This window comes from Perognathus longimembris, chromosome 21 (genome assembly GCF_023159225.1).
Source record: "Perognathus longimembris pacificus isolate PPM17 chromosome 21, ASM2315922v1, whole genome shotgun sequence".
NCBI lineage: Eukaryota > Metazoa > Chordata > Mammalia > Rodentia > Heteromyidae > Perognathus > Perognathus longimembris.
The window spans coordinates 5,425,286-5,449,169 of record NC_063181.1 but is presented as its reverse complement, the minus strand read 5'-3'; the positions used below and the strand labels follow the sequence as shown (position 1 = coordinate 5,449,169).

Sequence of the window (23,884 nt, the reverse complement as noted above, 5' to 3'; positions counted from 1 at the left end):
TACTGGAGGTGTCACGCTACAAAGTATGTCTAATTTAATCTAAAGCAGTAAGTCACCATTCGTTCCAAATAAGCTCAGGAATTCCGTACTCGGCCCACGCAGTGCTGAGGTTACTCGTGAGATTTTATTCCCGGGTCGCGGTCCTGTGTCCTGTGTTTCTGCCGTGTGCACTCTTCAGTGATCTCCATGCTTTGCGTTTTGAATCATTTGCTCTTGTATTTTTGTCTATATTTTTATATTATTGAGCTTGGGGCATATAATACTGATACCCAGAATTTGTTTGCTACTTCACTATCAGTTATACAGTGCTATACTTAACATGAATAAAATCATGTTTTCTCTAAGTTCTTTTCCACACCCTGTCCAGCCCCACTTGAAACTGTTTTATACTTTTTTAGTCTCCTGATGGCTGAGGCTGTGGCCTCTTCCTGGGAGTCTTTTTTTTTTTTTGGCCAGTCCTGGGCCTTGGACTCAGGGCCTGAGCACCATCCCTGGCTTCTTCCCGCTCAAGGCTAGCACTCTGCCACCTGAGCCACAGCGCCTCTTCTGGCCGTTTTCCATAGATGTGGTGCTGGGGAATCGAACCGAGAGCTTCATGTGTTGGAGGCACGCACTCTTGCCACTAGGCCATATTCCCAGCCCCTTCCTGGGAGTCTTTATGAAGCAGCGGACTGAGAGGAGATTCTGTATTCTAGTCCTGACGGGTGCATCCGTGGCTGTGTGTACAGTTGGGCAGGCACGTGACAGCCACGTTAGTGCTGCTGCCCGTGGGCCGTATGTCCTATTTAAATCATGGTGAGGCATTAGACTAGGAGTGCTAATTTGCAACCAAGACATGCCTCTGAAGCCTGAGAAACTTGAGACGAAAAGCTCTGCACATCACCTTCAAAGGTTTTTAATGAGCAGATTACAAAAAGCAGCACCTGTAAGTTGGATGTAGTAAAAAAGGGACTGATCTCATAACCTCTTCACACCAAGAAAGTAAAATAAGATTGAGATGTATTGAGGGAGCTTTCATTTCGACTCCTATCTAGATCGATGTGCCGAATGCAAACAGTCGGTAATTTTGCCTACGGTTGAGCTCCCAGAGTGTTCTAGATCGAGATCCACACATGCAGTGCCGTGCACATAGGAGACATTGAGCATCTGTAGGATTATCTCCCTGCAGTGTCGGTGGGAAAGGCTGGCACACCACGAGGGCAGTCGCCACATCCTGGTTCCCTAATGAGGGAACACTTCCACATGGTATAGTCCCACATGTCACTGCAAAGCCCATTGGAGCCATGCCTCCTCTCTGTAGTGACAGATACGGATTGAAGGGCATTTACGAACTGTCAGCATCCCTGGAAATCCCGCTGTTAACAGGCTGACTGGTGGGCAGGACCAGCCTCAACAGCATGCAGGCCACGCGGGGCCTTGTACCTGGCGCCCTGCCTGCTCTGTTTTACCACCTGGAAGTTAGTAGTTAGTGTTTTAATAGTGGGGCCCCATCTCCTCATTTTGTACCAGATCCCACAGATTACATGGGAGCCTGCTGCTAATAGATCTTTAAGTATTGATCACTTAAACCTAATGTTTAGGGGCTCAGGAACCTAATTCTGAGTATGCCCTAGGAATGATACTCGAGTATAGACAACAGGTTATAGAACATAACTACCACAAAGAATAAGAATTGAACGTATTTGTGACATGGTGGATACTAGCACAGCTGCCACTGGTTTTAACACAGTTTCATACCACGTTCAACAGTGTTCAAAATTTTTACTTGAAATTGTAAAATATAGCCCTGTATTTCATGTACTTGAATTATTTATAAGATGCTTCAAGGAATAAAAAGGGACTTTTAAAAGATTTTGCCTTTGGCTTATGCAATATGAAATAGTAAAATACTATTTGATGTCTCTGTTTCTTGCTAAAATCCTTATTTTCATTTTAATAACTTTCATTGTGTTTCATCTGATTACTAATGTTGAAACATATTTGATTTAAAAAAAAACTATAGTTCTAAAGTTAGAAATACATTTTACTGAAAAGTGTAAGTTAACCAGCCATATAGACTGACTCCTGAATCACTCTTAAAACATGTTTTTATGTCACTCTCACTTTAAACCCCCGGTTTATGCTTGTTTTTATGGAAATTCTCCTGGCTTCTTAAGCTTAATAGACTTGTTGAGAATAGCTTGCTACGCTCATTAATTGGCTTTTGGTACTTGTGAGTGATGAATACCTTACTAGAATCAAATAGATGTGTTAGTAATTGTGTTTAATGGGTAAAGGAGTAAGTGGAGAAAGCAGGAAAAGACTTGTTGATTCCAGAACAATAGGAAAGGAAAAAAACGGAATAATTCTTCACAATTTGCTTCTGTTAACTAAACATCAGTTGAACAAAATGAAACTTTGTTTTTGAATAGGAAGCAAGACATACTTAACGTAGACTTCGATCATTTTTAAAACCTCCACTCTTAGGTGTTGGGGTTTGGGGGAGGATCTTTGTTTTTGTTGTTTCTGGGTTTTGTTTTGTTTTGCCAGTCCTGGTGCTTGAACTCTGGGCTTGGGTGCTGTCCCTAAGCTCCTTTTTGCTCAAGGCAAGCGCTCTACTACTTGAGCCATAGTGCCACTTCTAGCTTTTTCTGAGTAGTGTATTGGAGATAAGAATTTCACAGACTTCCTGCCCTGGCTTCAAACAGCAACCCTCAGATCTCAGCCTCCTGTATAGCTAAGACTACAGGTGGGAGCCACTGGTGCCTGGCAGGTGCGCGGTTTTGTACAGGAGGATGTTGGGAGTTTTCTGTAAGACGGTATTGATGCTACTAAAATAGAATGTGTTACCTGGCCCTTTGCCATGTATTGGTGCTAGGAAATGAATTTTATTAGGCAGGTTTGTATTGTCTTCAGGCAGAGTCACTTCAAATTCAGAATTTTTAGAAATGGACAGGAAATGTTTGAGACTAGTAATTGGCTAAGCCAGGCTTCTGTGCTTCCTGGTTACTTTCATCCAGCTATGATTCAATAAAAGTGTTCGTAAAGCTAGAAGCAGTGTATTAATTGAAATTGGTATTTCCCCTCAGCAAACAAATTGAAGTTTATAAAAGCCCATTTGGTTCCTTTTTATTTAGTGTTTCCTCTTCAGCCAACAGTCTTTCCTAATGGTTATTAGGCATTTGAGTATGGGTTTAATCTTTTTTTCTATTGTCAAAGTGAAGTACAGAGGGGTTACAGTTTCGTATATAAGTCAGTGAGTACATTTCTTGTCCAACTTGTTACCTCCTCCCTCATTTCCCCCCCATACCTCCTCCCTCCCATAATTATAAAATGATTTCCATCAGATGTCTCTCACAGAAACCCTTAAGAAGTGAGGGAAATTAAATTTCATAAATAGGAGAACAAAGACAAAGTAAAACTCTGTAGGATAGTCAGCCTTTCCTTCCCTGTGGCTTGAGAGGTGTTTTTTCCCCTTTGCCTTTTTGTTTTTGGTTTGGCCTCTGTGGAGAAGGGGATTTGTTGGTCACCGCTGATGTTTTTCTCTGCAGAGACATCCCGATGCCCTTGGTCAGCTCGGGGGTGGAGCACGGCAACCTGAGGGAGCTGGCCTTTGCAAGGATGAAAGACCTTGGCATCCAGGTGAGCGAGCGCCCACAGACACGCCGAGCAGAAGAGTCGCCTAGGCACAGCTAGGCTCAGGGCCGCAGGACTGTTGCTCTTCTAGTCAGATCGAAAAGCACATGAGTGTTGAAGAAGTCCTGTGATATGTAGAGGCTGCAGAGGTGGTGGCAAAGGCTGCAGTCTGTCCCTTGGCCCTTCTGCTTTCTTCTATGTAACAGTGCAGGTTTAGCTGTGTGGTGGTTGTTTTCTTTCTACGTGCTCTGATTGCCAGCCACGTGTTCAACAGTTTTTTTTTCTCTTTTGAAGTACTGTATTCTTTTGTTCCTGACCACTGGGTCATAGGAGAGTAAGATGTAGTCCTCAAAAGAAATTAGATTCATTGGAAGATACGGGATTGTTTGTATGCAAGAAATAATTACCAAATGATGCCATCGCACCATCTCTCCCAGCTCCCTAGCCCATCCCCACTGTCAAGCCACTGTTGGAATGTTTTACGTACCTCCTCCCTGCCAGCTCTTTAAGAACCGAGCAAGTTATAGTTTAACTGTCTCTGAAAGATAATTAAGTTTTACCCAAGATTGACACTCAGTGTGCCCCAGGAACTTGTTAGAGCCGCTAAAGGGAGAAGTCAGGAGTGGTGTCTGGCCAGGCTGGGCTCTACCTCCCAAGACTTGCATTTAGCCAGGATTGGGCCGAGGTATCTGTGCACTGTGCCGATCAGTTGTGGACCATGCTTTAAGAAACTTTCTTCCAAGGCTTGTATGCAATGTATACAGACTTATTAATCTAAGTGATCTTATAGTCTCAAATTACTATGGAGAACAATTCTTAAAACTGTCCAGAAGAAGGCTTTGGAAAATTATTGGCACTTAGTCTTTAAAAAAAAATTAAGTTTTAGAAAAGAAACAATTGCATTTAGAATGATTAGCAACCCCAAGCAGGATGGTGTGTGTGTTCGGCTGTCTAGGCTCCTCTAGCCTCTCAGATCCTGCCACAGGGGCTCTGCTGGGCCTGGTTAATGACAGCCTCCTGTCTATCCATCTTCTTTAACTCTGCCCCTTTACTACCCTGCTATTGTCTATTAAGTACCCTGGGAAGGAGTCTGGTATTCAATCACAGCTAATAGACATACAGTTCCCATAAGCAATGTCTACTGGAAAGCAAGTTTGTGTTATCTCTGCCTTCCAGAAGCATGCCCCCAAAACAGAACAAGAAGAAAGAAGTAGGCTACACGTGCTGCTACAGTATATCGCAGCAAGATACTATCTAGAACTACAGTAGCTAAGAGACAGCATCTGCAATTATTGTATCATTAATTACAGAAATTGTCAACCCTTGTTTACTGTGCAGTTTGCATCAGCAAAATATTGTCCTGAGCTGGTTTCTGGAGTGTGAAAATAGGTTTGCCTTTTTGCAGAGCTGAATAATGAACTCTTGTTTAAAAAAAGGAATTCCATACATAGATCATAGATAGCAATTCTTCATAAATATATTAGCAGCACAGCTTGCATGACTACCAAATGTGTAGAGTGATATTTTTTTTTCTCACCGGTAGAAATAGTAGAATCCTGAAAATAAAGTTTATGATTTACTCTCCAGGAACAATCATACCGTAGGATGTAGAACTGAATAGTGTAAGGATTTTATATAGACCTCAGGCTGCAGAGCACGCATGCCTAGGTTGTGAGAGTTGGAGAGTTGCATCCCAGTTGCCATGGTCCCTCCATTGCACTGGCATTGTCTGGAGGCAGCTTTGCGCCTCGGACAGGCAAAGGGCCATTTGTAATTGTGGTTCAGATTGCTTAGTATGTGACTTTAGCCTCCTTCCTTCCTTCCTTCCTTCCTTCTTGTCTTCCTCCCCTCTTCATATCACACTTGTGGTTTATTCATTGTTAGCAGTGGCCAGTGTTTCAGAAGCAGGCTGAGATGTCTAAATAGACGTTAAACAGTAACCTACCTCTGTATAGTAGCACCGCTCCTAGCTTTTCTTTTACAGTGTCTTTCTCTGCAAAAACATAATTATCTTTAACATCATCTTTGACATGTCTAAAATGATACCGGTATGGCAACACTACATTAACCACCATAAAATAGTGAAAGTTTAAAAAAATGTAGGAATTTGCTTTTGCCCTTTTGTATATGTAGTTTTTGGATTGTACTTTGAGATAGTTACATCCTGTGGGCAAAAGTATTTTCTAGCTTTATGACTCAGGATTTCTACTCTCCCCTGCAGATCATATTATATGTTGGTCTCTTGAATTCTCAATTTATTTTAAAGGCAAAAAAGGATGGCTTTATAAGTCTTCGTTCAGTTTTCTCCCACTCTCAATTTTATTAAAGATAGACTCCTTTAAACATTCAGTGTTTAATATCAGTGTAAATTGTGTTCAAACCTAATGAGCATTGAATTTCCACTTCAGGATTTGTGGGTTTTTTTGTTTGTTTTGACAGTGTCGAGATGTGAGAACTCGAGAAGTTGGAATACAAGAAATTCATCACAAAGTACGGCCATACCAGGTCTGTTTCATTTAAGCCTTTACCACGCCTGTATTCCCACCTTACACATCAGACCAAGCCCAGAAGTGAAAAAGTAACTCAACAGAGCAGAGTAATTGGGGAGTAGATACAGATACTGAGCCAGGAAACCAGAGATGTAGGTGACTGAATGGTAAGAACCAGGTTAGGGTGAAACGAGCCTGTATACCATTCTTGGTCTACTCTGTGAACAGAACTCTTGCAGTGTTAGAAATGTTCTGAAATCATCTCAGCTGTTCAATATGGAGGAAGCCACGAGTCCCCTGCTGACCACCTGCACTTGGAATATTGCAGTACAAATGGGGATGGAGGGTTTAGTTGCACGTAATTTTAGTGAATTCACATGTGAATAACCACACGTGACTAGCGACTACCTTTCGGTGGAGCTTATCTCTAATCTCGTCGTGTGTAACCTGTAGATTGTTGCTCAATAGTGATAACCAGATGCACAGACTTATTCACAGGGGTTCCACAGAAATGATGTATGATGCCCTAAGATATGCATTTTATGTAGGGAAATAACTTCACTTTTTACATCCATAAAGCCTCTAACTAAGTGCCAAGTTAAGTGTGGGGTGTAAGTCATAAAATTCCATTTGAAGCTGGCTCCCTGTGGTTCACGCCTATAATCCTAGCTTCTCAGAAGGCAGAGATCTGCGAATCACACTTCAGAAACAGTCCTGGCAGACAAATCTTGAAGATTTATGTACATATAATAAGCCAAAGGCTGGAAGCAGAGGCATGGCTCATCGCCCACGAGCAAAAAGGCATGAGGCCTTGAGTTCAAGCACACACAACAAAAGAGTCCCATTTGAGAAAGGCTGGGTTCGATGATCTGTGCATGGATAGATCTATTCTTAGCATGAACTGTGTGTCATTGACATTTTACCCATTGTACACATTTCCTTTCGAAAGGAAAAAGTAGACCTAACACAGTGTATTGGGTTTTCAAGAGCCTGATGGGATACCATACTTGCTAAATCCTGTCTAGGAACTGGGGGTCAGTACCACTTTGCTTACTCCCCGCCCCCTCCCCCCCCCCCCATGCAGGCTAAGACTAGAAAATGAAACCATTCAAAACGGCACCAAAAGCTGTGCTCTAGGAGCTACGCATGTGACATAATCTGTAGATCTTAAGGGAAGATCAAAGATTAAATACGTTCACTGAGTTGGATAGCTGGAAGAATCTCAAGGTTAATTAAGTTCAAATATTTGTAAAATTATTCTCCATTTATAATAGTCCACGGAACAAGACATGAACCTTTATTTAATCTTAGTGCTATTTGAGAGGAGACAAGTAAAAAGAAACATAATTAGTGATGATTCACTCTGGGTTCCTAACTGTGAATCTCAGCTTAGATAAATACATACAATTATAAAAGTGAGCTTGCTTCTTTAATTTTAAAGAGTGGGGTTTTTTTTGTGGCTTTTTATTCAACAGGTTGAATTGGTAAGGAGAGATTATGTTGCAAATGGCGGCTGGGAAACGTTCTTGTCCTATGAAGACCCCGATCAGGACATTCTGATTGGCCTCCTGCGATTACGGAAGTGTTCAGAGGAAACTTTCCGCTTTGAGCTGGGCGGCGGCGTTTCCATCGTCCGGGAGCTGCACGTGTACGGGAGCGTGGTTCCCGTGAGCAGCCGGGATCCTACGAAATTTCAGCATCAGGTAGCCCATGTTCTACTCGTATTTGTTTTATAATTAATGAAGAGGGGAAGAAGAAACACAGACGGGAGAAAGGGAAGCATTGAAACAGAAGAATCCTCTGGGTTGTGTGTATGTGCGCATGCGTGCATTCTGGTACTGGGTCTTGAATTTAGGGCCTGCGCACTTGTCCTTCAGCTTTTTGCTCTCAGGGCTGGTGCTCTAACTCTTGAGCCACAGCTGCACCTAACCTTGAGTTCTTGAAAACTCAAATTTTAGTTGTTTGGGATGTTTGCTCTCTGTGTTGCTCCCTTTGGGGAATGATGGGGTAGAGCAAGTGACAAACAGATTCAGCCATGTCGAGTATCACAGAACACATGAAGTTGCTGCCATAGAAAGCTGAAGTCACCTGGTACTGGCAGTTTTGTATGGTGACAGGGAATCATGATGGCGTGAAAACACTTATGAAATACTAAAGCACTTTTGAAGTGTAAGTTGTTATATGTTTGAGAACCCTATTCCAACTCCACACAACCTAAAATTAGCAGCATACCTTTTTAAATTCAGGGAAATGTGTTAAAAAGCACTCATGGCCAATCTCAGATAAGCCCCCAGTTTGATGATCTAACAGTCTTGCCTAGTTCTAAACCCTTCTAGAAAACAGAAAGTGACTGTAAGAAATGAAAGGCTCCGGCCCCTGACTTCCATCCCTTGGATACTGCCTAGAACTGGCCTGTCGAGCGACAGCCAAGTGTGATTCCCCCTCGCTGTGTCTGCATCGCTCACCACCGGATACCTTTTGGGGCCTCTTGTTGGAAAGTTAAACCTCACTAGTCAGCTCCAGGGTACTTTTAGTATAATTGAGTGGTTTCTTTTTCCTTTCTCATAAGTAGATTTGTGTCATTCTTTCTAACAGATTTTAGCAACCACTAAATTATAGCTTTCTTGTTTTACGAGCCTCATTTAATGGACTTCCTTCCCTTCTAATCTCCAGCCCCTCTGGTGTTCCTTCTAGGGTTTTGGCATGCTGCTGATGGAGGAGGCAGAAAGAATAGCTCGGGAAGAACACGGCTCTGGGAAAATAGCTGTTATATCAGGTAACTGGGGGGGCCAAGTTCATGATTCACTCACATTGTGGACTTGGTACCACAATGAAGTCGTCTAGCCTCAGGAATTTCATGCCCCATTTGTGATCAAATTGTCCCGAATTGGGGCAGGCTGACGAGTGAAGGACTTGTGCTCAGACACTTGGGAGCTTTCCGAAAGCAGCTGGGTAGAGGAGCGCTTCCAGCCGCACCCACCTGCAGGCACAGGCGCCTTCGTAACCTTCACCGCCGTGACTGTGGGCATCGTGGCCAGCTGCTCCCTGTGCTGTGTGCCCAGTTAGCCCTGTTCTGGGAAGGAGAATTTGACTGTAGTAGTAACCCAAGGAAAATATAAATAGCAGGGATTGTCACCTTCTTCAGGATATGAAGGTTACTCGTGTTAACCTCAGTTGCCAGTGCAGGACATTAAAGACGGCATTCCTGCTCTTCAGCACTGCTCTCGTTGCCGCAGCTCCTGGGGGAACGTTTTCCTCGGTTTGGCCACAGCCTTCTCTAGGTCCCTGGCTGGGTCTGAAAATTAAACCGGCAAAGACAAATGAACAGAGGGACAGTATAGAGATGCATTGCATAGAAACTAATGCAGCACACAGCACCTTCATGAGGAAAGGAAGAGCCAAAAGAAGGATTAACCCTGGGTGTTGGTTTGAGGAGGAACGGGCAGATGTGATGGGGCAGAGGAGCCCACGCCAGGGGCCCTAGCAAGGCCTGTGGCTCAGACTCCTCCTGGAAGCTCTGTTGTCAGAGGAAGGCTGCTCCTCTGCACCAGGAGGGGGGGCGCGCCTCATACCTGCATCCCACGGTGAGGGGAGAGGAAGGGGGGGGCCTTCCGCCACCCACCGTGCCCTTAGGTTCCTCCAGCTTCTGCCAAGCGCCCATTGGGGGGGCGGAGGGGGGGGGGGCTGTGCGTCCTGATCCCTCCAGGAGCTTCTCATTCCTTCCTTCCCAGGATACAATTTATCTGGGAGAGTGGGCGTGAAAAGGAAGCTCTGGTGTGGGTGGAGCACAAAGTACGTGTGCCCTTTTGTGCCTTCACCTGTTGCTTTGTTTCATTTGGTGGTTTTGTTGTTTACGGTAGAGCTTTCCATGTTGCTCAGGTTGGCCTTTAACTTCTTGATCTTCCTGCCTCAATCTTCCACATTTCTGGGATTATAAGTATATGCCACCATACCTGGCTCTTGCTTCTATTCTTTAATGTTGTATCCTTATATTTAAAAAAAAAAGAAGAAGAATGAAAATGCTAGTTGCCAGTGCAAAGGTCAGATGGTAAAAGGATAAAAATGTAGGTTGTTTCTCCCCAGTATTTGTTTGTTTTCCCATTAGATTACCACATTCCAAAAGCTTACCCACACCTTCTAAGGAAATAGACTTCTCTAAAATGATGATTGAAATGAGGTTTTTAAAAAAAATCAATTGCCAATCATTAAGCCAGTACTCATGCCCAGGTCTTAATGATTATAATTATGGAAATGTCATCGTACAGGCTCCCTTAATCATTTAGTCTGGCTGTAGTTTTTGGTATTGCTCTGATTAATAATACATTTCTTAACATAGCTAGCTTTATGTATTTTTTGGTCCTTGTTTATTTAGCCAGTTCTGGGGCTTGAACTCAGGTCTGGGTACTGTCCCTGACCTCTTTGTGTTCCTCTATAGCTCTACTACCTGAGCCACAGCGCCATTTCCAGCTTTTTCTGAGTGGTTTATTGGTGATAAGAGTCTCTTGGTCTTGACTGCCTGGACTGGCTTCAAACCAGGACCCTCAGATCTCGGCCTTCTGAGTAGGATTGCAGATGGGAGCCACCAGCACTCCTTTGGAGTAGCAAGGTCTTAGTGCTCTACCATTCCGGGCCTAGGGCAGTGCTGACTCTATGCCCTGGCAACACTACACTCCCCAAATCTTAACATAGTCACTGGTTTTTTGGCATCAACGAGACCCTAGTCAGTTTTAAAACTTAAGACCTCCATCGTCCATCATGCCTGACGTGATTTCCTCCTCCTTGCTGCCACCCCTCTGCAGAAATGTGGCGTGCCGCGGCCCTGCCTTGCCTGCGGTCACCTCCGAGTGCTCATACGCAGCCCTGCCTTGCCTGCGGTCACATCCAAGTGCTCATAAAAGCCTCCGTGTCTGCCTTCCCGCGCAGGGTGTCTCTCTAAGTGGAAATCAGCATCTGTCCTTTTGCCAGCTTTTTGTCATCATCTGAATGATAGCTCAATTTTAGATCATCTGCATGGGGAATTTGAAAAATAACAAGAGGCTTGGTCGGAATAGTAGAAGAAACTTTCTCCTTGTCAGTTGGCATGGCAGGTCTGCTGCTTTGTGTACAGGGCTTGTTTTTGGCCAGTTTTTGGCTTTTTCCTTTTCTCTTGTGGAGCAACAACATGGTGAGCATTCTTTCCTGTCTCCTCTGGCTTGGACGCCATGGCTGTCTGTAGGGAATGTAGGGCCTTGACTTTGTGTTTGACTCAGGCACTAGTCACCCTTCACATCAACCCACGAGCAGTGTGTGCTCAGTGGATGGTGCATTTATTCCTCCATGTTAGCAAGATGTCACTGTCCCGTGTTTCTGAATCAGATACCTGAGCTATCTGTTACTCAGAACTGCAGGGAGGCGTAGGTATAAAGTGTTCATTACCGTAACACATTTTAAATGTTTTTTTTTTCTTCCATGTGTGTTCGCCTTGACTTTGGCTGTTCTGCTTGAAGTACAGGATGTGTGTCTGCGTGCACCTGTGTTTCCATTGGGTTTTAAGACGTCAAACAGTTGTTCTCTGTGTGTTGGTCATTGGAATGAAAATCTCTGTGTGTGGGGACTGCATTGGTTGACAACACTGCACCGCATGTGGCCTAGAAAGAGCGACGGTGACCAGTGCGGGGTAGGCAGGGCCGGCAGCTCCCCTGTGATCTCTACGGGCCTTTACAAAGGTCTTCATGAAGCGTAACCAGTCGAGGTGACTCGTCCCTGTACTCCTGGTTGCTCAGGGAGCTGAGCTCTGAGAATCTGGAAATAGAGCCAGCCAGCCTCAGGCAAGAAAGTCTGAAACACTCATCTCCAATTCATCAGCAAAATGCCAAACCGGAGGCCTGGTCCAAGCAATATAGTTCACCAGCTGAAAGTAAAAATGTCAGGCAAGAAAAGAGCTCGAGGCCCTGTGTTCAGCCTCCAGTAACAGTAACAGTCCGCACACATACTCACGCGCACGCGTGTACACACACACAAACACAAAGACAATCAGGTTATCTTCACAGTTGTATCTAGAATTCTGTGCCTTGGAATGTTTACTTTTTAAATTCTCAACATGTAGGCTCTACTGACCATATTTTAAGTAGATCCTTTTCTGATACTCTAGTAGAAGGCAACGCTTCCATTTCATCTGCCGCGGGGCTCCTCATGGCAGGCTGGGTGTCGGCCTGCTGTGCCCTGTGGCGGCACCTTGCCTTTGCTCCCAGGCGCTCTGTGACCTCGCCCTCGGTTTGGAAATCCATCCATGCGCTGGGTGTGTGGGCTTTGTTGTAAGTCGTGGGGAGCACCGCTGTCGACCCCCGTCCTGACGTGGCTCGAAGAGACAGCGCCAGCCGTCCCCTCCCTTACCCCAGCTCTAAGAGGGATGCGCTCACGTAGATCGTTTTTTCTCAGTTATGTTCTGAATCATTATGACTTCCCTTCGTCTTGTCAGCGGGTTTCCTCCATCACTTAGATTTATGAACTTTGATTTTCCCTTCAACTATCTTATTAACTGCATGATAGAGCTTGATTTGAGTCACCAGTCAGAAAGATTCTGTGTATTCTCGTTTTCTTTAAAATTGAATTTTTTTTATCTGTTACTTATGGAGAGGTATACACTGTATTTTTTATAGGCTACAGCTACACAAGAAAAATGGGAAGTTCTTCACTCATCAAAATCAAATAACGTACTTTCTTAGAAAGAGAAGCTTTTAAGTGTATTCATTCTCTTTTAAGTATATAAGTTGCCTTTGTGAACTGTTTTTAAAGTTCCATATCAAGTTACTAAACATTTCAGTTATTAAACAAAGCAAAAATGAAGTCCTTAGCCTCACCACAATGGCTCCCTGTGTGTGTCTTGGGGGCTGAGAGGAGGGGACCGTCTCCCCGGGCCTTTCCCCGTGCGGGACAGCACCTCTCCCTGCGAACTCGACTGCCCCCCAGCTCCACGCCATCTCTCACTCGGGACTGACTGCCTCAGAGTGCAGAAATGAAAAGAGGTAATCCGAGTTATGAAAACAACCAGCTTATGAAACCGTGTGTAGGCAGGAAATAACCATTAATTGTTGCTGAATTTCAGAGTAATTAATTAGTCCCTTTTAAGTGTGTTTTAGTATCTTTTACCAACACACATATGTTTAAGATGAGCAGGTTGTCTTTACTTTAAAACCGTGATGTTTATTCAGACAATGGATCAGCTTGCTTTTCCTGAAACAGGTCAGAATGAAGCCATTTTTCTCTTCCCTGTATAGGGGAGGAGAAGGGACTTATACTATAGAAGTACAGAAGCTAGCCACAACATTTGAAATGCCATCACTAATAATCACCATGGAAACAAGACCTCTGACGTCATATTGCCCGTACCATCTCCAAAAGGGCACCTATAACTGACAAGAGCCACGATTTGAAAAGCCATTTAACACCCTCACAGAATGGGGATTTTTTTTTTCTTTTGGCAATTTTGGCTAGGTATCAGATTTAATCATGTTACTGTTTCAATTTGCCAAGCTAATTGCTATGCAGTAAGACGAACAGCTATTCCCTCTGCTCCCCTCCTACCTTCGTCATAAGCAGTAGTCTATTTGTGTTCTTTCAAGTAGAAAATTAATATGGCCATTGGCCAAGAATTGTCCAAGGCTGATAGATTACACAGTGATGGTGAGAAACGAGAAAAATGTCTGAATGGTTGATGACAGAAATCACCGAAGTCAGAGGCTGATAGCCATTTTGTTGAAATCTATTTAAAAAGCCCAAGTAGAGAAAGAGAGAAATTTAAATACGGAGTGGTTAACCAAGTCACTCTGGAAATGAGACCGTTCTTAATCATACTCCTCGGAGCCGCGTGACCCTACAGCTCTCCTTAAGCCCCCAGTCATCAGAAATCAGTGTTTCTGTGCCCTGCGTAATCCCCTGTGGCCTCCTAGGGCCAGTTAATGACCTCGCACCCCAGAGCCACTGATGAGTAAAATCAACCGTGGGCAGGAATTAGGAGCTGTTGTTTCCTTCAACTGCAGATGGCTGAGATTTACTTTTGGACCCCAGAAGCGTCCCTGTATCTCAGGCTACCACACATCTCCCTCAGTTTCAGGTGACGGTTTTATTCTTGGCACTATAATCTAGTTGAAAGAAGGGCATATTTATAGTTGGGCCTGTCTGGTAATGGATTCATAATCCTTACCAAAGAGCCTAGAAAAGCTTTTCTTCATTATGGCATAGCTCTTCGCTAATGGACACAGGAAGCCTGCCAAATGCAAACCAGTTTGGGCCCCATGTGCAAGTTAATGTAGGACTTGTCAGAAAGGACAGGAAAAGATTGCTTTCTCTTTGTGTTCTCTCCTTCACCCCTTCTTGTCATTTATCTTTTTTGTAAATTACTCCTTAAGCATCCCCTAATTAAATGTGTGTTTTCTGGGTTCTGTGTGTTCCTCCGTTCTATTTTGATATACTAACAGTGTTAGACATGTATGATTTTTTATACTTTTCATCATTGTTAATACCTTTTTGTAGACAATAGGTGTGACGTAAAGCATCGCTTTCCAACATGCACTCTTAATTTCAGCATTATTAATCAGGCTAGCATGAATGGCATAGAATGCTACTTTGCTGGGTAACAAATTAGCTCAATGTTTGCTAATTGGTATCTGTGCCACAGCTCGGCTGTGGAGGCCTTGTTGCGTAATTCCTCTCATGCTTCCTTGGTCCCTGGCTTAGCATTTGTTCATTTGTAGATGAGTCAGATACAAGTTCTCAGCACTTTGCATGTCGAGTGCCTTAAAGCCTCCCTCCCTTGGCATCCCACAACTGTTCAGTCGTGCATGTTTCCCGAATAGGCCACCACTGGGTTTGGATCTTGTAGGCACATTGATTTTAGAGGCTTCCTCTGACTTGTGGTGGTGGGTTGGCACTCTATGGCTAATCCTGGGTCCATGCAGGCTAGCCTTGCACGGTACGTAGAGTTCCGCAGGCTAGGTCGGCTTGCTCACGCAACCACACACGGAGACCTTCACACCTCTCCCTGTTCCTGGTCCTCTTGGCTTACAGAGATTGGGAATCGTGATGATATGCTTTTGCTTAGAAGGAATAAGACTGCATTGGGTCTTCTCTGGGTTTTGTTTTGCTTTGTTTTTCCCTTCCTTTTAGGCCTCTTGTCTTTGAGACGCCCATGATACTAGGCTGACCCATTTCACGGTGCCCCTTTGGTCTCTCCAGGGTTCTGTCTGTTCTCCTTTTGATCCTCGGGTGAATAAATTCAATTGCATTATCTTCAGGTACACCAATCGTGCCTTTTGTTTGCTATACCTGTGCTTAAGTTGGTATAATAATTTTTTTTTAGCTATTATGTATCTCTGCTCCCAAACCTCCATTTCACTACCCATTATAATCTCTGCCCCATGGTATCCTTCCTCTTTGTTCATATACTGCTCCCGCTGCCCCATAGTAGCTCTTTCTCTTTGGGGTGCTTTAGCTCCTGGAGCATATTTAATAGAGTTGATTTAATGTCATTGACTGGTAATCTCAGCCCTTCCTCAGAAACAGTTTCTACCAAACTCTTTTTTTTTTCGTGAGAATGAACACTCTTTAACTATGTCTTCATGTACTTTAAATTTTTTGTTGGAGAACTGTACGTTGAGTATAGAATGTGCTAATGTAGAAATCCGAATTTTCTACAATCACCCACTTAGTCTAATGACTTTTCCATACTTTTTTTTTCTTTTCTTTTTGCTAAATCTGTGTTCTTTGATGTATGTGGTGAGTGAAACTTCTGTTCTTATCTCTGTGGTCAGCCTGTGACCTGGGAGAGATTTCTTGTTTTGATGTTTCCTTCTCGTCTTCCAGTCGATTTTTACCAGGGGAGCCGGTGCAGCCAGAGGGGTTCCTAGCAAAGGCAGGTGTCTGCACTGGCCTCTTCAAGGACCTATCAGAAACTCCCCAGCCTGGAGTTTCTGGAGGATTGGGCCTTCCAGACGTCCCCTCGTCCCAGCCAGCCGTCCCCGTGACTGGGACAGTGCTAGGGAATGGGGGTGGCAGGCAGATGGGGGTGCCAGTCTCCACTCGCTGACCAGAGCTCCGCAGCCTTGCGTCAACAACTCCCCAGTGTCCGTGTTTTATGAGAGCCCAACATTCCAAGATAGGTGGTTCTGGTGGGGTTTTCCCGCCTAATGGCTGGTTCATTGGAGGATCTGATTGTTGGAACAACTTCTTTGCCATTTTCCCTCTGAAAGCCAATGCGTAAAGGAACTGTCAACAGAAAGGATCCCTCTTCCCGCCAGGGTGCAAGGCAGCTCTGAGGCACACCAGTGGTTTGGAGCATAAGCCCAGTGCTGGCAGTGATCTGTGCCTTAGACACACCGTCTGCGCTGATGGAAACAGAGCCAGTGCAGAGTGAGTCAGGTGGTGTGGGCCCTCTGTGTCAGTCTCCTCCAGAGCCGTCAGTCAGTCCACCGGCACAGCCCGGCTGCAAGTTACTTGTGTTCTCTGTTCGGGTTTACTTCATTACTGCTTTCATAAAGCCCTTCCAGAATGTGTAGAGGAACTTTCGGCCTCCTCTTAGGCACACTTTGTATTTCCAGCGTAGTGGAGGATCGTGTATTAAAGACGTGCACTATCCAGCTACCTTGAAGAGCTAAGATTACTTGTGGGTGACCTTTATCAGCTTTGTAAGATTTTTTTTTTTAACAGAATAGGTGATAAATTATCTCAAAGATTAGGGTCATTGAGTTAATTGATTCATTTTGAATGTTCAGAATAAAAGACTTTTCCCAACTTCTGTATCAGTGTACATGGTTGAAGAGTGAAATATCACCTTCTCGGGGATCAATGAGATGTAATAAAGTCTCATTTCCATATAGCAAGTGCATGAAACTAATGAATATTTTTCTTGTATTAATGCAGTTATTAGGCATGTAATACTCAATAAATAGTTGGTTATTTGAACCAATATTAATTAAAATAGTTTCTTTAATTTGTTTTTATTTTACTGATTTTGTTTCATTAAATCATCATGAATCATCACCTCAGTCTTCTGTGTCTAATAAAAATACTCAGTGGTTCAAGTTTCAGAAGATTTAACATATTTTTTCTCACTCTCCCTTTCCAAGTCTGGCTGTGGGAGTCTGATGTTGGCTCAAGTTGATTGAGTCCAGTAGCACAGAACGGACAGCCCAGGGTGGTCTGTGACCCCACAGCAGAAGTCCAAAGGACAGACTGCACCCCGAGAAGTCCAAAGGACAGGCTGCACCCCGAGATCCCTAGTTCAGCGTCCTGTGTCAGTGTGAAGAAAGTCAGAGGTTCGCTGCCAAAGTGTCCTTGAGGAATTGCAGGAGATAAAACCTTTCTCATGACCAAGCTGCTCATACACACTCAGCCAATGCTTTAGTAAACACTTCATCATTCCTTCCTCCGTAAGTCACAATTCTAAGTCATCCTCTTTCTTTGTCCAGCTTAAATCACAACCCAAGTATTCTTGTTTGATTTCTCTAGTGGTGTGAAGAGTTGCTTAATTTCCCCCATTTAAACAAGCATTCACATGGTTGGAATTACTTAAAACTGACCGTTTTAAAAAAATTCTCTGTGAAGTAAGATTGACAAGAAAGCCTAGGTATTAAAGAATCAGAGGTTTTAGTCCATCAGCTTCTTCAAGGTATCCATCAGATACCTTGGGCTGAGTGATTTATAAAACCAGGTTTGCTACTTACAGTTCTAGAAGTCCGAAAATACAAGATGGAGGCACCAGCACATTGGTGCCTGGTGAGATCGCTCCCCAGAGACGGCACCTTCTGACTCTCTTCTCATGACACAAAGCGACAGGGGCAAACAGCCTGCCTCGTGTCTGCTCGTCTTCCATTCTTGAGATTTCCCTCCACCCACAAGCCCTAGTAACCCACTAAAGGCCTCATCACCTCTAATACTGTCCCACTGGATTTGGGGACCGGGGGTGGGGGGAGGGGACACTGGCCGTAGTGTGTGTAACCAGCATTCGAGTGCTCCTCGTGAGCCTTCCCCGCCATAATTACCCCCTTCCCCCCCCTTCCTCCTCCTCCTCCCCCCCCCTCCTCTTCCCTCTCAGAATTTTATTCTTTACTCTTGATATTTTCCCATCTAATTACGCATCCTTTAGGTATGTCATTGAGCATTCTTAATTTTCAAATCGTGTGTGTGTGTTCAATCCTGGCTACTTTCCTCATTACTGTAAGACAGAGTCACACTTATGGTAGTCTATACTCCATTCATTCTGATTGATACGTAGGGTTCATTACGCAAATGTCCTGTAGTTTTTCTGTCTTGCTGTCGCTTGATATTTGGATACTTTTTAGCTTAGGCTTCTGCATATTCCTGTGTTGTATGTGTTGTGGGACATTTGAGCCCATATTTGGTGGCAGATAGCCTAGGAGCCCACATTCATTCTTGCTTCCTCTCAGGCTAATATAAATAACTCCTAGGTCAATTCCTGTGTTCTCCAGGATCCCTCATTCTGCCAACTTGGGCCATCCCCTTGCTCAATGCTGAAGTCCTTGTCACTTGTAAGATGGTGAACACACTTTATCCAGTTTCCGAAGAGTCCCTCCCCAGGAACTCTCCACTGATAAGCCCTGCCTGTGAGGTTTGACTGCCTGCCTTTGTGATCTGACTGTTTTCTGGACCTTGAACGTTGCCTTAGCTCGGCCTGTGTTCCGTAATGTTCACACATCACTAGGGATTTGTCATTGGTCTCTGTCCGTGGTTCCTCACAGAGTTCCTACAAGCTCTCGTGCGCTTCTTGGTGGGGACTGGTCACCAGCAGGGCAAAACCACTTATCCTTGGGAGAGACTAGAGGAGCCAGAAGTTGACTTGATTGATTGTACTTACATGATGGAACTTCCATTAAAAACCCCTAGAAGACCAGGTTCAGGGAGCTTTCTGGCCTGCCAGGAGTGGGGCACACCTAGCTCCACAAAGATGGTCTGCATTTGACACCCTTGCATGCCTCCTACCCTTTAGTTAACAAACCAGAACACATGTTTGCCCAAGTTCTGTGACCCTTGCGCTAAGTTTCTCATCTGAGGTTGGGAGAACTCCCACTGTTGTACAGAACAAGTGTGTGAGGTGCGGCCGGCTCCGGCCCCTTTAACCAGTGCCGTCTGCTCTGCCTTCCCATTGTGAGCGATAGAATTGAGCTGCGCTGTAGGACACCCCAGCCCCATAGAACTGGAGAACTGGCAGGAAACCCACCTTTCTCTTGTCACGTCATGTTCCTGTGGGTCAGGGCCACTCCAGCGAACCTTCCCTGGCATCAGCGAGGCGGGAGAGAACTCTGCGCCCGGCGCCCCTGTCGGTCGTGCGTGTGTGGTGGGGCGTGGCTGTGCCCGGGCAGCTGGGCCTTCTCTCTCCCACGCTTCCCAGAAACCTGCCTCGCTGGCTTCCCTCCTCCCTCACGCTCCTGTCGCCTCCAAAGCTCCAGTGACTGTACAAGTCAGTGCAACAGACGTGTCCCAGGCTTCCTGAGACTCCACCAGGAGTGGCATTTGGGCTGGGGTAGGAGCAGGAGGGGCCCGGCTGGCGCTAGAGTCTGGTTAGCACTTGGGCTGATGAGGTGCTTTTGTTCATTTTGGCTTTCCTGCAGGGGTTGGCACCAGGAATTACTACCGAAAGATTGGCTACAGATTACAGGGCCCGTACATGGTGAAGATGCTAAAATAACAGCTCCCTCTGCGCAGTATCCTCCGTGGCGGCACAGAACCTAGATGTCTGGAATTCAGCAGAGAGGCGCCATGCACCGGCCACCGGCCGGGAGCTTCCCCCGACCCTGCGGCTGCGGAGACCGGCACACACTTCCGAAGCCAGGCTGGGCACCTGCTGGCCGAGCCCAGGACCCTTCCCCTGTGCGGACCCACCAAGTCACTCCCATCACGTAACCAACGTCTACATTCCACGGGAGAGCTGCGGGTGGCTCCTGTGGGCCCAGCGACAAGCAGATCCACCCCTTCAGACCTCGTAACGGGCCGAGGAGGACACACTGGGGACACCAGTCAGGCTGCTTTGGTTACCGTGCTGGCGTTCCGGAAGGAAGCGCACGGTGGCTGTGGGTGGTGGTGTCCCCCGCTGTCCGCAGGCTCCCGTGTGTCCCACGCCCTGACAGCTGCAGCCCTGGTGTCAGGGGACCCGGCCATCCAGCGCCCATCCCCCGCAGGCAGAACCCCGCGTGCGAGGCCCTGGCCCAGACTCCTCCTCAGAACCGGCGCCTCGCGTGCGTCGTTGACGGAGGATGCGGGGTGTGTGTCGCGCAGACGGTTCGCCTCGCTCGTGAAGGCCCAAGTATGGTAGCCAGGGCCCGATTGAGAAATGGGAAGAGGACTTTCCACAGGGTCCGCCCGTGGAGCCGCCGCCCCTGCACTCCCCACTCGGCCCGCCGAGCCCAGCGAGCAGGGGCATGGTCCCCGACCCCCACCCCAGCAAGGGCGCGGCCCCCCTCGGCCCGCTAGCCCTCTACGTGGCCTGACAATAAAGCCTTTGACCTAGCACCTTGCGCTGGAGCTGCTTTGGGCGTTGGTGGTGGGGTTTCTCTCCCTGAGAGTGCAGGGACATTTGTCACGAGCCTGCAGGTTTCCGCTGCCAACCGCGACGCTGCCTTCCCCCCGGGTGCCGCTTGCCATTCCATTCCCGCCAAAGGCGGATGGCAGCGTGGTCCGTGCGGGCGCGCTGCGGCGGCCCGGCGGCTCTCCACCAGTGTGCGTGAGGGCATCGGCCGCTTCTCACCCCCCACCCCCCAAACCCCTTCACAAAGCACTCGCCACCCTGTGCTGCACGCGCACCCCCGCGCCTGCCCCCCCGTCCTGTTTACCAGGACGGAGCAGAATGGACAGTGAAGCCGAAAGGGGCGCGCGCGCTCAGATCGCGCGTGTGCTGAAACACGAGAGCCTAGGGCAAGAGCTTCGAAGAAGACATGGCGCCAGGCCCTTCAGCCTCAATTCCGCATTCATCCTGCCGCTCACCTCGGGGCTCAGGGCGCGCCTCTTTCCAGATCATTCTCAGCCCACCTTGGCGAACCCGCCGGAGTTGCCAGGCTCCTCAGGTGGCGAGAGCCCCGCCCCGGGAAGCCCCGGCGGCCTCACTCTCCCCGCTGGGCCTGCCCCTGAGGCCTCACGCTCCCCGCTGGTCCTGCCCCGGCCGGCCTCACTCTCCCTGCTGGTCCTGCCCCAGCCGGCCTCACTCTCCCCGCTGGGCCTGCCCCTGCGGCCTCACTCTCCCCGCTGGACCTGCCCCTAAGGCCTCACTCTCCCCGCTGGGCCTGCCCCTGCGGCCTCACTCTCCCCGCTGGGCCTGCCCCTGCGGCCTCACTCTCCCCGCTGGACCTGCCCCTGCGGCCTCACTCTCCCTGCTGGTCCTGCCCCTGCGGCCTCACTCTCCCTGCTGGTCCTGCCCCTGCGGCCTCACTCTCCCTGCTGGTCCTGCCCCTGCGGCCTCATTCTCCCCGCTGGTCCTGCCCCTGCGGGGTGTAGTGTGGGCACCAGGGCCACCTGCCCGGCGGGTTCAGCGAGGCCCGCCCGTCCCAGCCCCACGGAAGCCTCGCGTTTCTGACCTGCGCCGAACGATGCCTTCTGAACAACTGCCTTGGGCTCGGTCAGGCGGTGCCGCTTTTAGTTCAACTTTTGACCAAATCACAAGCCATCTTTAAAAAGAAAAAAGGCAGACTGCGGTGTGCTGGGGTGGGAAGTGCGATTTTGAGACACATTGTCACCGCGTCACAGGTCCTGGGAGAGAAAGCTCAGTGTTTCTCAAGCTTGGGAGCAAACGGGCCCCTCTCCGATTCCCAGCCCTGCCCAGCCGGAAGAGCCGTGCTCATCCTGGCCATTTGGTTGATCTCCCACCATGCACTGGGCTCTGCTGAAGGTCCTTCACCTTCTGTCCTTGGGGAATCCTCAGCAACATAACAGTTGCTGCCATTTTACAAGGACATGGGTCTCAGGGTCCAAAGTCGGAAGCCACAGGCAGGGCTACCATGTTGGCCGACATGGAGTGCTGTTTGCTCATGCGCTGTAGCGTGATTCCCCCTGGTGCCAATCTACACAGCAGCCCTGGTCTCAGCCACTGAAATGCTAGGACGACTTGGAACCAGGGACAGCACCCAGGTCCTGACAGGACTCACACACACACTAAAGAAATAGAAATGTGGGCTTTGGCGTATTTGTCATTGAACATAAAGTGAGCTGGGTTGAGGTGTTAGGATTTCCTCAAGCCCATTTTTTTTGGGTATCTGACAACCTCGCATTCTCGTTGTCACAGGACTTGGGATCGGGGATTAAGCACGGGCTGCGCGGACGTCTTCTCAGCCCGGGGACTTGCTTGTTGACACGTTCTTGCGCACGCGTTCACGCGTCCGTGGAGCGTGTCCTGTGTGTCACGCCGCACGCCCCCGCGGGAGGGGCCCGCCTGTCGCACGCTTGGCCTTTGTCATTCACAAGGTGACAGCGCATTTGATTCTGAGCAATCTCATCATAGGAAATGTCAGCGCACCTGTTCGCGGAGGCGCCGGAGCGTGGACGGGCTTTATTGAGGGCAGAGGCGGCCATGCTTCTGTCTTTGCTCCCCTCCCGCGAGGCGCTGGCTGAGGCGAGGCCCCACCACAGCTCCAGGCCCGGGGCAAAAAGGTCCACCCGTTTCCTCTCGGCCCCTCTGGTGGGCAAGATTGGAAATAAGAGGCCTGGGGAGACGTGACAGAGCCTCCCGGCCCCCTCAGGCGGGAGGCTGAGGCGCTCCGCAGCCAGCACCCCTCTTTCCAGGAAGAGCAGCCTCGCGTGCAACTGTGGGTTCCAGACTGGCACTGCAGAGCGGGGACCGTGTCACCGAACCCGCCTGGAGAAAGGAAGCGCAGGAGGCTGGAACCGCCGTGATTGGCGGTGCCCACTGCGCAGTCCTTCAGGGCGGGGTGGCCTTCCTTTACAGATGGGAGGAAAAGCATGCTCGGGAACAGGGAAGGGAATTCACAAGACCCCAGAGTGAGCCAGAGAAGGGCCGGCGTGGACGCACCAAGCAGAGGGGATGGTTACAGACCCACCCGAGTGGGCGCCCCACGGTGGCCCAGAGCGGGGCCCTGGGGCTGGCAGTCGGGATGGCGGAGGGACACTTTGCACCCACAGCCGAGCCAGCGGTCTCTTGTAACTTGCCTTTCCTGCTTTGTGGGGAATGTTAGGACCAGAAAGATGGCTGTCGTGACGGGTGGACGTTGAATCCACCTCCTCGAAGCTCTGGCTCTGTCTCCTTGCGTCTGTTTCTTGGTCCTGCGGCTTCTCCAGCCGGCCTTCCTCGGGCTGCCGTGGCTGTCACCACCCCCCCCCCTCGCTCTATTCGCCCCTTGCTCTCTCTATTCAGGAAGGCATCCTCTGCCCTGGGATGAATTGTGAATCTGCGTGACAGCGGAGTCCCCTGCACCCCAGCGCGGGCCCCCCACCCATTTCCACCCGCACCCTTGACATCTCTGCCGTGATGGCCACAGGCACCTCAAAGTCATCTAAAATTAAACTCCATTCCCTCCGTCCCCAGAGCCCGCCGCCCTGGTGACTCCCATAGCTGCTAATGGCTCTGGCTTCCTCCCCCCACCGGGACCCCAGGTTCAGGAGCCTCGCCCCCTCCGACCCCCCCACCCTCCCTACTTACTAAGCTCTTTGCTGGGTTTTCTCCGGCGTTTCTCTGCTTTTTCACTGCCTTGTGCACCCTTTGGGGTCAGCTACTCTGCCCCTCCATTTCCTGTCTTTTACTAATCTAAACTATCAAACTGACCTTCTAACGACAGGGAAGACAA

General features: G+C 48.0%; 1 protein-coding gene across 1 annotated transcript in view; it reads left to right on the top strand.

Moving 5' to 3' along the window:
• Positions 1-20,474, top strand: part of Elp3 (elongator acetyltransferase complex subunit 3) — a 49,379-nt gene extending 28,905 nt beyond the window's left edge. Inside the window, exons 11-15 of the mRNA XM_048330377.1 lie at positions 3,531-3,621; positions 6,055-6,120; positions 7,580-7,807; positions 8,799-8,880; positions 19,709-20,474. Coding sequence (XP_048186334.1) covers positions 3,531-3,621; positions 6,055-6,120; positions 7,580-7,807; positions 8,799-8,880; positions 19,709-19,785 — 544 coding nt within the window. The 3' untranslated portion in view covers positions 19,786-20,474. The remainder of the gene's footprint in view (positions 1-3,530; positions 3,622-6,054; positions 6,121-7,579; positions 7,808-8,798; positions 8,881-19,708) is intronic.
• Positions 20,475-23,884: the final 3,410 nt, after the last annotated feature.